Source organism: Aedes albopictus, chromosome 3 (assembly GCF_035046485.1).
Source record: "Aedes albopictus strain Foshan chromosome 3, AalbF5, whole genome shotgun sequence".
Taxonomy (NCBI): Eukaryota; Metazoa; Arthropoda; class Insecta; order Diptera; family Culicidae; genus Aedes; species Aedes albopictus.
Window position 1 is genome coordinate 327326123 of NC_085138.1, and position 16825 is coordinate 327342947.

A 16825-nucleotide genomic window follows, 5' to 3' on the forward strand; every position below is an offset into this window, starting at 1 on the left:
ACTGGAGCATCACATGACTTCATTGGCCCTGAGCCAGCTATTTCGATATTTCATTTATTTATTTCATTTCATTTATTTGTTTCCCGATAAACTTAAGACAAAAGTCTTTTATGTTTTAGATCTATATATGGTAACATGAAGTGCGTCGATTGCATGAGTGTAACAATTTATGTAACAGACTAAATATTTATCTGAGTTGCTCTAGAAATGCTTTCTTGAATTGAACAAACGAAGCTATGGATTGTAGATCAGCTGGCAAAGAATTCCAATTGTAAATGCTTCTAATGAGAAAAGAGTTTGAATGGTGTGAAGTACGGGAAAGAGGCATTGAAAATTTAACCCCCTTTTGACTTCTTAAGCGAACGAGTTTGCTAAAAAGATAGTTGGGACATTTTTTGTTTATAATAGGATAGAATAATAGTATGGATCTTGCTTGAGGAAAATTGATAAATGAGCAACCAATCAATGAACTGTGCAGGTGAGAAACTCTAGCATATCGATTCAAGTTATATACGTATCTTACACAACAGTTGAGAGCTTTTTTCAGTTTGTTCAGAGCAAATGTGGATGCCTGGATGGTAATAAAATCACAAAATAGAAAATGAGGATAAATTAGACTTTTAAACAAACTCAACTTTATGTCTTGTTGTAAGAAATCAGCATTATAACGCAGAGTACGAAGAACAGAATATATTTTTCCACATTGTTTCGAAACAAAATTCTCCCATGACATGCTGCTTTCTAGGGTTACTCCTAAACTTACTACTGTAGTAGAAAAGATAATCGGAACGTTATTCAAAACTATCTCAGGTCTGGCATGATTTTGATTCTGGCGAGTAAAATAACATGCTTGGGTTTTACGTTCATTTAGCATCAACGAGTTTTCGGTGGCCCATGAAGCAATTAAAGATAAACAATCATTTATTAAAGAAGCAGCATTTTCTTTAGACAAGTTAGAAACATCTACATATATTTGTACGTCGTCTGCAAATAAATGAATCTGGCATCCATTAAGTCTTAAAGGCAAATCATTTATATAAATAGAAAATAGTAATGGCCCCAGTACAGATCCTTGAGGAACTCCGAATATTCAGCAAGCTATTTTAGTTTGACCTCACGAGCTGATTACTTAGTGCGTAACTTGGAGTAACCTCGATGACACCACTGTGGCAATAATCGAAGGTTGGAAATAAAGCGGTGTGATCTGCTGCAGCGGCACGGCGTTCTGGAACATGAGTTCTCAGATAGTTGGCGTTCGACCGTATGAATCATTGACGATCTTCAAGGAACACGTTGTAATTGGTCTTTCAAATATTCTTGATCACGATTGCTGGTTAACACTGCCTGGACATACACGGGGTTACCGTGCGGAAAAATTCTGTGAGTTGCGCCGTGCTTCTTGTTGTAGATGGTGTTTTGTTTCGTCCCACCTCTGGACTCGGTGTTGATTTGGTTTTGGAACTCGTGGCTTGAAATTTTAGTACCATTGGCGGACACGATAACCTCTGGAACATCGAAAGTTGCGAATGATTGGTTCAGTGGTTTGATGCCGGCTTTGATTTTGATGGACTTGATTGCGTGCACTTCGGGTCATTTTATGTAGAGATCTACTACGACCAGGAAGTATACTCCATCTACTGGACATGCGTAGTCCATGTGAATCCTGGACCAGGGTTTGGCCGGAGTGGCCCAGACAACCAGTTATCGCATATGAGGTTGCATAAGATGATAAAGTGGAGGCCGTATGCGTACATGCCTCTATTTGGACGCATGTTAAATGTACGCATATCTCTTTAACATCTTATTCAACATCTTATACATCAACCAGTCGTCGTTGACTGGGGGGTCATGACTCCAATGTTGTCTTCGTTGGAGCCTTTGCGAACATCTCGCACCGATTCTCGTCCGTGGAAGTAAGGTTGAACTGCAGTGGAGATGCTTGGAGCAGGTGGATCAGCCATTATGAACCCAAGTAACCAAAAGTTCAGATAAAAGGGTACTTTATAAGCTAAGCAGCTTGTTCGAGGTTGCTCATTAGCCTTTTGAGCAGCTTCATTTTTAAGTAATTTTGGAACTTGAAAGTTCACATAAGCACGCTGGATAGCCTTTTAAGTAGCTTCTGACAGAACTTTGACAAAATTCATGCAGAAACAAAAGTGTGTTTTCAGAATCACAATTCTGTTGGTGAGTTTATAAATCATGTCTGGAAATTGCTTCTGATAATTATATTTTCACACATGTCGCTGCTATGTTGATTTGAACTGGATCCTCCAGCGTGATAGCCTGCCGTCTTAGCGTTGCGCTGCTGAAGACACTTGACAAAGTCAAGCTAACATCACTACTGTAGAAATGTGCAAAACTAGCTGCCGACAAAAAATCGATTCAAGTCAGACTTTACCTGCTGTTCATTCATTTGCAATTGTAGTACTGTGGTAGAGCGTAGGGTTCTCATGCAGCGACTATCGGTTCGAATCCGATGGGCGGCAATTTTTTTTTGCTCAAGCCTAATATTCATTTATTTGATAAATTCATATTTGTCTTTTATACGTGTATGCTTGAATAGTTGTTTTCTGTAAAAGAAATAAATTGAATCTTCATTGAAACACAATGCTACTGAACTGAACTTCTATGAACTTGACAGTTCCGACAAAGTTCCGAGTAGCATCTTAAGCAGCTTTAAAGTTTAGTGAAGTTCAGATAAAGTTCCGAATGAAACTTTCTGGCTGCTTAAGAGGCTAACAATGAGCCTTGCCGGAACTTGTGACCGAAGTTCACATCGTTAGCCTCTTAATCAGCCAGAAAGTTCCATTTGGAACTTTATCTGAACTTCGCGGAAGTTGAAAGTGCATTTTGTCATGGGAAGCGGAACTTTTGGTTACTTGGGAATGTGGCTGATAGCGGTTTGAGTTGCAGCAATCGTCGATGTTGCCTTCTGCAATACTGGGAATGCAACCGAACCTTTAAAGTTGCATCAGAAAGAATACGAGGCAGGTCCTTCTCCAGATTTAGTGCCGCAATGACGTATTCCTCCTCTTTTCGGTTGGTTCGGTCGATCAGCCGAGGCAACACATCCGCACAGTCAAAACTCGTTCGTCGATACGTGCTGAATGTAGATAGTTGAGCATCATGTGGATTCCAGAATCAGAAATTAGCCTGTTCAGCGGCAACTTATTTTTTATCTCATGCAAGATCGCCAAATTATAGCAAACAAAACTGAATGTTCGGTTGCGTGCAGAAAACTACAATCAGATTACTCCTCCTCCATCTAGGAAGTAGACACCTATTTTGTAGTTTACCAGTTCGGGGCTGTCCATAAACCACGTGGTCATTTTTTTGGGACTTCTCAAACCCCCCCCCCCCCCCCCCCGCGTGGTCATTTGTCCATACAAAATTTTTTATTCGTCCATACAAAATGCTCATAGGCCGAACCACCCCCCCCCCCTCCCCTCATGACCACGTGGTTTATGGACAGCCCCTTCCCACGAAACCGAGATACTCGTCTTCGTTCAACGGCTACGTTAAATTCAATTACCTGTCAGGTGTGCTTCACATGTGCACACGACATCCGTCCATATGTGCACAATCAAGGCACTAGGTACTGCTGATAGCGGGCCGATGAGTGTCATTTGACAACCGTCGTCAGTTAATGCGCGCGCTATGCAATAACAAAAACAAACAGAGCTAATAATTATGGGCATTTGTCCCCTTGTTGTTGTCCCTGTGCGGATTCAAATGAACGATGATGATTGGATAATTGAGGTTTCGACCTCTATCAAAGGTTTTGTTTCTACTTCTTAGGAAATTAGTTCACTCATCTCCAAGATCATGGGCGTTCGAGATAACACAGCTAGGATTCGGTACTCATCAAAGTGCATGGCTCTATTTGTTCAGCTCTAGTTCAGCTCATTAACAACTCGATGTGTAGAAGACCAGGTCGTCGATCTGGACGGACCGACGACGACGTGTAGTGACGTCTGCTGGTATCAACATTATAATTTAATAATTTAGTTGAATTGCATGTGCCTACAACATGGGCCGAATGTTTATTGCCATTCGTGTACGATTCAGCAGCTGGTTGGAACTGCGCTGGATCGAGTCATGCTTGTGTGTTTCGATGACTGCCGGCTTTGGTTGGAGCAGTTGTAGGCCAAACTAAACCGGTGTGCCGGTAAGCTGCATGAAGCGTAGCGGTTGTTGACGAGGTGGTGGCGCTTAAGGAATTTGTGCAGGCGATCAGTTAAGGAAATGGGTATAAAATGCGTCACTGAGGCATAATCATTCACTTTACCATTTGTTGAGGAATTAATACGTCGAAGAATCTTTATAAGAAAAGTAATAAAGCAAAATTGTAAAAACCTTGAATTTGGTTTTCAAGTGGCGTCCTCAGAAAAACTCATAAAACCCCGCCCTCCCCTAGCGATGATGTGGAAATATATATGGTAGCTGGTCGCGCTCGCTGCTGTGCACTGATCTTGACATTGGATCGTGAAAAATCAAGGCAAACTTTACAAGCGCGGAAAGCGTGACGTCGCAGGTCTTGAGCTGATCAAAAGATTCGGAAGGGATGGATTTGATTGGATAATGAATCGTTGTCACTCGGCATGAAACTGCCGGTTGATGGATGACTTTGGCGATGATGGAGCTGATTTGCAACAAGATTACTAATGGTTCCTCATTAGTTCTCTTAAGCTGTGCAGGAACTTCTGTTGGGTGATGAGTAAGTGTACAGTTATAGCCGCTTTCTGCACTTCTTGCTGAGATATAACTCAATGATGTGGTGAGAATTCTCACGCCCTCCGATGTCGATATGACAGTTCAGGAATTACGAGTTTGTTACAATCTAGGAAGTCTATTGCAGCCACTCACTGTTGTTTCTGTGGTTAACGACTGCATCCAAGGTTGAGTTGATACAAATGCATCAGATGAATCTTTTAGCACCTATACCTATAAGCTGCAAGCCGGTCAATGCCTTGGGAAAGCACACCAGAGAGAGAGGTGCACGTAAGTAAATCACGGTCGGAGCAGTGTTGCCACATTATTTTCGGTTTTCATCTGTGATTTTGGTAAAAAAAATCTTTTTCATCTGTAGGAAGTCCCAGAAAATCTTAGTAAAAATCTGTGATGGGTATGTCTCCAAAATTGAATTGTTTTGAAATAAAAACGGAAAAAAATGTTCATAATGTTTACTATTGTCACCTAAAATGTAAGGTACACCGGGGCAAGTTGAAACGGGTGGGGCAAGATGAAACAGCGGGTTAACATCATGTTTTCTAATGATGATAAACAATTTGATTGCCTTAACACATAGTTTTTGATACAAACAATCTTTTAGCGAAGGACAAATTTTCAAATTGTACTGAAATCTATTTCAAAACTTTGCGTTTCATCTTGCCCCACCCGTTTCAACTTGCCCCGGTGTACCTTACCTAAAATATTTTTTTTGGGAAAAAAAAACAGACCAATACACTGCTTTGCATCTCAAGATCATCAGAATCCACAAGAACTTCGAAAACAATGCTCATGAGGCGGGAGCGGGACATTTGGCATAAAGTCATTTGGCATAAGGTCGTTTGGCATAAGGTCATTTGGCATAACGGTTATTTGGTATAATCGAAATGCGTCCTTTATTATGCCAAGTGTACATTATGCCAAATGACCGTTATGCCAAACGTCTTTATGCCAAGTGACCTTATGCCAAACGGTTTTAGTCTAGTCTAGTCTAGTCTAGTCTACACATACACAGCCATTCATTGAAAGAATCCTGGAAAATGATAGAATCGACTACTTCTATCATTTTTCTTGTCATTAGGCGCTGTCCATAAACTACGTAGACTTTTTTTCGGCCATCTCAGACCCCCCCTCCCCCCTCGTAGACTTTTGTTCATACAAAATTTTCGAAATTTGTATGGAGCGTAGACTTTGGCCAGACCCCCCCCGTCCCCCCCTAAGAGTCTACGTAGTTTATGGACAGGCCCTTATCAATGCTTGTAGCACATCGGAGATGCAGTACAAGAATTGAAGCGGCCAGGCCTACTGTGCAGCGTTTTGTTGTGGATATTGCTATAGAACGGGGACATCTCGTACCAACCGCTCAGCATAGTAAATGAGAAGTAAATACGTTGGGAGTGACTTTGCTAAGAAAGTTAATGTCACTCCATTGATGATTTTCCTGGGATGGGACATAGGAATTTAACCCTCATGTCCAGGCTCGAAAGCCTAGGCTTAGGCGCCATTACTCGCCCTCTGAAACGAGAAAAAAGGTAGAGTGATCCCTTCCCCAAACACAAACATATAAAATGTATATAATATAGCTAATATCTCAAAAGGAATGCGCACAATAATCGGGATTGTGATTTGCACAACTACACAATACAAATCAGAACGAACTCACCAGATTCATCACTTTGAGTGTGTCATTCGCCAGGAACAGAAACGGATGCCCATTCTGTCTGATCAGCCAAACTGGTTTTCTTCACATGATAATGTTACAGCCACACGCTAACAACACCATCTTCGGCACACATGCCAGGTTCCGGAACGTTTCAGTGTAACAACTCTTCAAACAGTCCTTGCTTTACAATCGATTAGCCTTTCATTAGCCCAAGTTCCATTTTTGATTGCATTCATCATATGCAAAGCCGGACAGGAAAACAAAAATTGACAGCATAGAACTTCTAAACATCTCACGAAGAGAGCGACGGAAAACGGAATAAATCACTTACTCACTTAAAATGGAATAAGGAAGAATTGAAACACTCTGGTGAACGCGACGAAAAAAAACAATCTGATCTGTCCCGAGCCTTTTTTTGCATCATCTGCCGACGCGAAAGATGAGGCGACGAACGGCGGAACCCTTAATCAAGTTCTACTGCATTGGGCTCCAGCACCATAATAATGTGACAACTTTCCACCGTAAAAATTTATCTTTACAAGACAAAACACTTGCACCAACGATTCGCCACCGGTTTCCACGACAGGTGGCAATAATTTTGGCCCTCTTTGGAACGGATTTCTAAGATTTCAAACCGCTTCACTGGATTTCAAAGCTTATTTTAACCGTCTGAGACCGATGTTTTGCCAGCTGTTTTAAAACTCCGTTTAGATCCTGCGGATACATGTTGCGCTACTTTAATTCACTAAATCACTCTGACCTTATGCCAAACGGTTTTATGCCAAAAGCCTTTATGCCAAATGACACAGACTCGCCTGAGGCACTCCCACGAAGAGATTTAATTTATACAAGAATCAATATTCAACTTATTTCAATTTAAGTACCGAGTCCCTTAAACTTTTGATAAACACCAAGCTCTTTTCTTATAACTAATGGAATGTTTACCTTTTCTATATATTTTTGAAAGTGGTTAAGGTGTTTCTGGTATTTTGAACAGACCGTTACAACATCAGTTTGCAAAAAAGAGCGCGAATCAGGGGATCAGTCAATAAGTCCGCTGTAATGTCACATCGACGATACAAGATCCAGTCAGCTAAAGATAAAAAAAACTATGTTGTCTTCATCGTCACCATAAAAATTAATTGACAAAAAGTGAGAAACAAAAAGTGTTTCTTTACGAAAGTCGTTGTGTCATTGTTTCAAAAATCTTGATAATCTTTTTTATTTCAAAAATCTTTGATCTGTGATCACAGATATCTGTAGGCGAAAACGGGAAAAAATCTGTGTAATTCTAGGTAAATCTGTGTATGTGGCATCACTGGGTCGGAGACAGTGTCACTGTACACAGGTATTTCTCACCTACTGCGGCCTTGAGGTACAGTTAGCTCTCGTTAATCAGGCTGAAGGTACCTATACCTCATTTCCGAAGGAAAGATATATTATAAGTGTGGGCGTATCTCATAGCTCAGCGAGTGATTGCATTGTTGTTCTATGGCTTTACAGGAAAGAAAACATTGCTCTTGTGTTATGAACGACAGAGATAATTTGTACAGATTTATAAAAATATAGGCAACAATGAAGTTAATGTCCCATTTTATTACATTTGTTCCTTGATATGATCACAGTATAATTTAGTACACAGCAGGTCTGTACACATAAAGGGCTGACAGAAAGGATTTTTGTTCAGTCCTGAGCACCCACGTTGGTGCAGTGGGCAGAATTGAAAGATCTCCATCCTGGGCTATTGTCTGCCATCGCCTTTACCTGTGGCCAGGACAAATTTCTGTCGAATTGCTTGATTTCGTTGTTAAGGCTGCCCCGCCATGAGCCTCTAAGTCTGCTGGGTTCCAATTTAAAACTTGCTTGCAGATTTCGTTTCCGCCCTTGCGTAGAGTGTGGCAAACCACCTCCACTTTCGCTCCCGAATTTCTGTTGCTATCGGTTTTTGATGACATCGACGATGGAGCTCCACGTTGGAGATCCAATTGTGAGGCCACCATGCACGAATTATATACCACAGGCATCTATTGATGAGGACCTGCAGCCGTTGACTGCTCTCCACTGATACACACTAGGTTTCACTGGCGTATATTAGCACAGATTTCACGTTCGAGTTGAAAATTCGGATTTTGGTGCGTCGACTCGTTATTTTTCCATACATTTCCTAAATTCGCAAATGCAGACCTCGGGTTGACCGTGTTTACAACCATCGATTTGGTCTTGTTGACGTTGATGGTAAGACCTGCCGCCGCGGAGCGATTGGCAAGATCATCCAGCTTGCTCTGCATATCAGAGCTTCCGTCGTTGAGGTAGTTCGAACCCATTTAGGTGCGCCACTCACGCCGTTACTTAATGGACTACCACAGCAACCCACGATTTGGGATTACGATGAGGAACAGTAGCGGTGATAGTATACATCCTTGCTTCACTCCAGCAACGATCCGGATGGGATCGGACAAAACACCATTGTGCAGTACTTTGCACGAAAATGCCCTGTACTGTGCTTCAATGAGGCCGATGATTTTCTCACACGCTAGTTCGGGAATACCCATTAAATGGGTCTTGAGTACCCATTTTTTGCTTCAGTATTGAGCTGTCAAATAATGGGTATTTTTCAACTTTCAAATAATGGGTGTTTTTCCCACATTTTGAAGTTGAGCCCACCAACCTTACAATGGGTAAATAATACCCCTGTATAATCACGACGAACACCGCCATTTTTCGAATCGTCTTTAACATTTTTGTTCCTGATTTGTGGAAACCGGTTGAAATTTGCAAAATAACACATTTGTAATCCAGGACAATCCGACAACTCCTTGATTCTTGTCCGTCGGTTTATCAAGGCAACAGATGCGGTGAAATTCGGGCGAAATTTGGTGCTGGTCGACATCAAAAGAAGGCCAAAGTTCCGTTCCGGGAGCTGGAAGGTAAGTTCCTGATCATTTGCAATCAATGAAAAATGAGCGAATTTCTTTTCTTAAAGCTTATGTTGATTAATTTTCAGGACCGAGCAACGCCAAATGATGAACATCGTAAAATTTATCGCAAAACCAGGCATTGAAGTGTGACCGAACCGGCTCCGAAGACCCGTGCTGTACGACTCAAATGACTTTATATTTATTTTATAGATAGTATATGCATAGAATGTATTGACAATGCTTAGGAAAATAAAATTTAAAAGCAAATGCTTGAGCAAATGTAATGATAAATGTAATTCTTTTTTTATATTTTTATCAGCAATTGCGTTTACAGCTAGCCCGGCCGAAAAAAAATCGGAAAATGGGGCTTTTTTACCCATTTATTATTAAAACACAATGGGTCAAATACACCCATTTTTTGAAGTTCGAGTCGAATACCCATTAATGGGTAAACGCCGAATACCCATTAAATGGGTTAAGCCACTTTAGTTCGAAATGGGTACTAAAGTACCCATTAATGGGTATTCCCGAACTAGCGTGCAGGGAGGCCCTTGCGCCTGAGGGCTTCCCACATGTTTCTGTGATTGAGACGGTCAACAGCTTTTTCGTAATCAATTAACACCAGGTAGAAAGACTCTTGGAATTCATTCAGGCGTTCGATTTGAATAGGTCCTAATTTTGCTGTGATTCCTATGTAGATTCGACCTAATCAAATCGAACGCCTGCATTGATTTGTTGCAGAATGATACGGAGCGTGACCATATGGTCACACACGATCGTTCGGCACGGAATCCTGCTTGCTGCCGAGGGAGAGTTGCGTCAATCTTCTCCTGTATTCGGTTAATAATCACTTTGCAGAGGACTTTGAGAACGATACACAGCAGCATGATGCCCCGTCGATTATCGTATACAGTCAGGTAACCCTTTTTGGGTCCTTTACTAAGACGCTTGGCATCCAGCCGGCCGGAAATGTAGCGTTTTCTCATATGTTGCAGAATAACTGACGCAGCAGGTGTGGATACTACGGGGTCAGCTTTGAGCATCTCGGCTGATATGTGATCGACCCCTGGGGCGCTGTTCGATTTCATGCTACGACAGTGTTGCGAATACTTACTTGCAAGAGTGATACTTATTTGCTTCTACCTCAGTCCAGAAGCATGCTATCAAGAAATGAATTAGAAGGGCTTTTAGATTGTTGTTTAATCTAGAAGTTTGCCGAATAAAGCAAAGGTCGCAGACGCATACCAAAGTTGCGAGAGAGCTGTGAGTACGAGGTGAGTAAAATTCGTGTAATTTATACTCACCTTGTGCTCACAGCTCTCTCACGGTTTTGGTATGCGTCTGCGACCTTTACTTTATTCGGCAAAGTTTTAGCACGTTTTAGATTAAACTACATACAATCTAAAATCCCTTCAAACATCATTTTTGATAGCATGCTTCTGGACTGAGATAGAAGCAAGTGAGTATAATTTTTTGCTAGTGAGTATTCCCAACACTGGCTACGAGTAGCTGTTTCTATTTCCTGCACTGGTGGAGCTTGGTGTGGCCGACACTTGAAAACAGTTCCCAAAGTGCTCGAACCAGCGTTTCAATTGGTCAGCCGGGTCAGTCAGTAACTGTCCAGACGTGTCTTTCACGGCCATCGCAGCATTCATCTTAGTCCCACTAAGACGACGTGAAACATCGTAGAGGATACGGATGTCGCCGATGTTTGCGGCTTTCTTGCCTTCGTCGGTTAGGGAGTCCATCGTCTTTTGTCACGTTTACATGAGCGTTTCGCTTCCTTCCCAGGAGCCGAATAGCGCTGACAGGCTGCGGCTTTAACTCCTCGTATTTTCGTTCGCTCTATCACGGCTTTGGCGTTTCTTCGATCCTCTACCTTCCTCCAGGTAACATCTGTGATCCACTGCTTTCTCCGGGTGCGTAGCTCACCCAAATCATTCTCGTCGGAGGCGATGTAGGCGTTCTTGATGGTGCTCCATTGATCTTCTACGCTTCCGCTTTTTGGAATATCCGCAGCACGGTTCTCTAGCTCCTCGACGAAGGACCTTTTCACTGCAGCGTTTTCCAGTCGGTTTTCGCTCATTTCTCCGAGACCAGGGCATCTCATGACGTGCTCATAGTACGAGTTGTCGGAACCAACCTTCGCATTGAAGTCGTCCATGAGGATCTTGATATCACATTTCGGAATCTTGTCCATGACAGCATTCAGTTGGCTGTAAAAGTTCTCTTTGTCTTGCAATTCGGCAGTATCGGTTGGCACGTAACATTGGGTCATGGTAAGGTTTCGGACCCGTGTTCTGAATCTGGCTACAATTATCTTCTCATTATTAGGTTCCCACTTTATGAGCGCATGTTTGGCCTTGTAATGAAAAAAAAAATCACCACTAAAAACGACATTTATCTGGAATCATCAAGGGCATCGAAGAAACGTAAACACTGTACCTAAGGATTTCGTTGTGGGTTGAACAGTAGATGATGGAAAGACAGATAAAGGTAATTGGCGTAAGAAGGTTGCTATCAACGCAGTGAAAACGGCGATGGAAAAACGGTTCAACAATTTGGATCTTGTTAGGAGCATTGATCGTTTCCGTTTCCAAGTACTCGATATGGATGGAGACAGATTGCTCATCGAAACCTATAAAGATAAAGCTGGGAATTAGGTGTCTAAACTGGGTGTAGAAGTACCCAGTATTAAAGAGCTACCTGAGAATACATAAAATAGAATCCGAGTGGGATGCTGAATTTGTTCGCAAGAATGTTGATGCAACGGTTATGCCAAGTCTATCCAAAGGGTTAAAATTTGCTACCACTATTGCTGTTGGTTCTGCCAGAGAATAATCAAGTTTTCCGGCTATGAGGAGAATCAAAACCTGGCTAAGGTCCACCGTGGAACAAGACCGATTCTCGTCACTTTCATTGCTACATGTCGGGAAGAAATTTGCTGACAGAGATCAAAAAGGGCGTAGGCTAAATTTTTAAAAGCGGGTATTAAAAATGCAAATTTTTGAAGAAAATTCACCATTTCACTTTCCAAGTTTGTTATATGTAAATGACAGTAAGAGTAGATTTAAGCAAAAGAGATAATAAAAAAAACTAAAAAACAACATTTGTTCAATACATGTCTTTCAATTCCTGAAAGTTGAAGGGGCTGTAGCCTAAATGTAGCTTCAGAGGGTTTTTTGGCGAGTTTCTGAGGCGTTACTTATGCGTTACGAGGGCGTTTTCGGGGTTTTCTAAGGGTCTCAGGTGCGATACTTGGGGTCCGAGGGGATTTTAGGGGGATTTCGAAGGCATTTCAGACAGCTTCAGATGATTTGGGGTTTCTGAGGGTTTCAGGTGCGTTACATGGGGTCCGAGAGAATGTGTTCTGCAATAAAAATGCACGTGAGTCCTTGAATTACCAGAAAATAACAGTCCTTGATAGGTTAATACGCTATTACATACGTGAAGCATGTTTGTTTTCTTAACATCAAGTGTAGTCTCGGGTGGGCAAAGTCCGATTCTTTAACTACCAGCAAGGCAGAATAAATGCAATTTTGAAAACTGTCACCAGTAGCATGGACTTTGTACCATGAATCCTTGTTACCAAAACATATTACCCTAACTTGACAAACCGGATGTCACTAGGGTTCGGTTTGGTAGATCTTTAACCGTAACGCAACACAAAAAGGCGATCTACCCACATTACGGGCTCCGTTAAAGATCGAGCATATTTTAAACCCCCCAACCTTTCATCCATCAGCACGGGTCGCCTGACACTTTGGATTGGGGTTCCCTGTTTAGAGGACTTTTGCCCCCGGAACAGGTTGTCCGTAGTGTTATTCTTAGCCAATTGAGACAACCGCTACCCACACTACACAGCTATCTAGGCTGATGGGAAAAGAAGTTATTGATAACTTCTAAACGAGCCCGTTCATCCCTTTAACTACTTAAAAGTGGAGTATTTGTTATATTCTTTTACTTCAAAATGTGCCCTTTCTTAGGGGAGGAATGAAAATTTGCACCTCGTTAAACTGATATACTGACTCTTAAGATTGGCAAAAACAAATGCATGGAAGTTAGGCAAACCGGCAACTTAGTCTGTGTCTGAATTTCTAAATAAAGATAAGATCTGAGATAAGATTTCAAGAGAACAACTCCAAGAGAAGTGCAACAAAGAAACCGCAACCCTCAAGTTCATTACCCAAACGAACTCCTGTCTTGAAACCAGCTGTTCAACTCACACATTGCACGCCATACAGATACAACTCGGCGCACGCCGAGCCGGTACACCCAATCTGTGCACGCAGATCGTTGATCATCATTGACATTGAAAGTATGGGAAACCGCGCCAAGAAAACGCATCTGAAACCGTATTCAGCCGGTCTGTGACGACAAGAGGCTCAACTGCCTAGCTGAAAACCAGTCACCGTACCCCCAAACCCTACGCGCCTATTTGCTGCTGCTACACGTTGAGGTCGTATACTCGCGAAAGTGAAACTTGCTCTACCAGTTGCCGGGTTGTGTTGCATTTTTACCGGCGTAAGATGCGACGTACCTCACCGCTGCTACTTAAGGAGTCTCAATGCGTAGGACCGAAATTATCTTTCCACTTTACGTCTTGCGAGTTTTTGTTCTGTAGATCACGACTACGTCACATGTCAGCGGTACCAGTCCTGTTCCGCAGATATTGATTGCGTTTCTGACAAACGCGAAGAATAAATCTGAATAAATTAGATCAACTCCGTCGGCGGTAGGAATGAATGCGGTAGCCTTTGGGGCAGCCGACTAGATCCAACTGAATGTACTCCACTTCCATGAGTTATCAGACCGCCAAGCAACTTGACGAGTCGATCGCGCTAGGCTAGGGTAATTGTCGGCCTGCTCAACCGGTAATGGATAATGAGAGGCGCGCTATTTACGCAGAGGTGTGTTTGTGTGTGAATGAATGCGTGGATAATTAAAAAGCAGTTGACGGTTGCTACGAGTTGCTGATCGTGTTTGCTTTTGTTTCAGAACCGGTGAAAGGAACCTACGGCCTCCGTTTTGGCGCGCGACAAATTGGCGATGGAAGGTCACGAGAATAACGGATTTGTTGGGGATAGCCCCTCAATTCCGGGTCAGTTCCGATGGAGTAAACCTATGGAAAAGGATGTGGCAGTTCACAGCAATGTTTCCGGAGATCGAAGGGACTCCAGGAGCGGGGACTCAGTTGGTTTACAATACAGTTGCTTGGCAAGGTGGGTTCTAATTGTTCGTAATTGCAGGTAGTAACACAGACGGTAACCAGTTCAACAGCCTCCCTGGACAATGAAGACAGCGAAGCAGCTAAAGGACGTGATCAATGGGGGAAGGGAATCGAGTTCCTGATGTCCTGCATAGCCATGTCCGTTGGATTGGGTAATGTGTGGCGGTTCCCTTTCATAGCTTTACAAAATGGAGGAGGTGCCTTTGTCATACCTTACATAATAGTGCTTCTACTAGTTGGTAAGCCAGTATACTACATGGAGATGATCATTGGACAATTCTCCAGCCGAGGCAGCGTAAAAGTATATGATTGCGCTCCTGCTATGAGAGGTAATTTCATAACTTCATTCAAAATCCATCCTTGTAAATGTTGTACATTTCCCAACCATATTCCCAAAATAATTCAAATTGAATGCCCTCTAAAATCCACACCCTAAAAGGCGTCGGCTATGGACAGGTCCTCTCGATAGCGATCGTTTCCACGTACTACGCGTCGCTGATGGCCACCACGTTGAAGTATCTGTTTGAGTCGTTCCAAAAGATCCTTCCGTGGGCCACCTGCGACGACAGCTGGGCCGGCTTCTGTATCCCTTCGGGGAATGCCGCCCTGCATCGGCCCGCGAACGGTACGATCGCATCCAACGTGACCTCCGTTGTACAGATGAGTTCTTCCGCCGAGTTGTACTATAAGTAAGTTCGGGTTGTCTCTTCTTATTGGCTTCTAGTTGAAGGAATCTTTGTAGTTACTAAAAATACGGTCTTAGCGGCTTTCACGTATGATCTTATATAATACTAACAAGAAAACTAATGATTTTACAAAACCACATGAAAGGTGTCGGCTATGGACAACTGTTTTCGGTAACGGCATTAATCACCTACTACTCATCGTTGATGGCACTGATCGGTCGGTACATGTACGATTCATTCAAGAATCCATTACCGTGGGCTCACTGTGAACCGGAGTGGGGAACGGATTGTGTAGATGCAGTCGCCAGACAATTGGGATCATCCGATGGTAATGGGACTGATGGAGTAGTAAAAAGGATCAGTAGTTCTGAGTTGTACTTCAAGTAAGTTTGCTGTTATGTGGTAGTGTTGTGGCGTCCGATAATAGAACATTGTGAGTGAATATCTCCCTGATGAAAAATTCAGGCACAAAAAGAGAGTGATGATTGTCTTTGAGATACTAACATAAACCTATTTATAGACTAACAGAGTTCAGAACCCAGTTCATATAACCCGTAGTAGTTTCAGGACGTCAACGCATCCTACCAATATTAAGATCCACAAAATGGAAAATGCACGGATAAGGTCAGGTGATTGTTTATAAAAAAGTGAGTTAGTCAAAAAGGTGGACTACACCTTGCAAGGAAATCGTAGACAGAAAGTGGTAAAGTTAAATGGCCAAATTGAGCATGTGCATCTAAAGCAAAAAAGATGATTTTCTCCCTTAGAATACTATATGTATTTGAAAAAAAAGCTTTTAACATTGTGAAATACGACTGGGATGATATGATTCAATACACGGCTTAGCTGAACCTATACATCCACAGAATTGATTAATAAGGTTGAACTATGCTTCAGATAAAGCAATATAAACATTATTATCTGGAAAAGGAAAGATGGCCACATAAACATTCCTTTTGGTCAAATGCAGCACTTCTAGTGAAATAATTTGTTGCCAAAAATCGAGCGTTTGCTTTAGATAAGATATATTCCACTGCATATACAGAATGGATAATACCCACAAAAAATCAGTGCATATAATAGCTTCTGGTTTCGAACGGACGCGTGTGTTGAATTCAAAGCATTTGCATTCGAAATGGATGCAAAGCAGCAAGAAGCATTGTGGATAGAAACAGCAGTTGAATTTAGTTCGATATTACCATTGCATTGGCATGAACGACTGTGACTCTTGGAAGCTGGCATCAAGAACGTTCGGGTTATCTTAGGTCAAGTTTTAGCCAAAACCAGCAGAAGTGTTGAAGAAGTTAAAAGCAAAAAAGGCACACGTGAAAGAAATGAAAGTCCTCTCTAAGCATTGCTGAATCCTGAATACTGAAGTTTTTCTCCGAGTACGTCTCGTCTGCTTTCGGGAGAGGTAGCTGCTTTCACAAAGCTGTCTACACTCATTTTTTTTGCAAGAGTTCTTTCATTCATTTGGTCATAAATTATATCTACCTTACCGGTCAGACTAAGATCTGAGTGTCCTCTGCTGTACGTAGGAGTTCTCCATTCGATTCGGTCCATGGCAGTGCGTCTCCAGTCCTGCACTCTGCGAAAGGTC

The 16825-nt window shown here is 42.2% G+C and overlaps 1 protein-coding gene across 2 annotated transcripts in view; it reads left to right on the forward strand.

Moving 5' to 3' along the window:
* The window catches only part of LOC109426939 (sodium-dependent nutrient amino acid transporter 1), a 55438-nt gene that overhangs the window by 29901 nt on the left and 8712 nt on the right, over window positions 1-16825 (forward strand). Inside the window, exons 2-4 of one of the 2 annotated variants that reach the window (XM_029865294.2) lie at window positions 14308-14502; window positions 14559-14868; window positions 14979-15228. In XM_029865294.2, the coding sequence (XP_029721154.2) occupies window positions 14359-14502; window positions 14559-14868; window positions 14979-15228 (704 nt within the window). In that variant the 5' untranslated portion in view covers window positions 14308-14358. Of the gene's footprint in view, window positions 1-14307; window positions 14503-14558; window positions 14869-14978; window positions 15229-15370; window positions 15609-16825 lie in introns of both variants that reach the window. The other variant, XM_029865295.2, reaches the window with a different exon arrangement.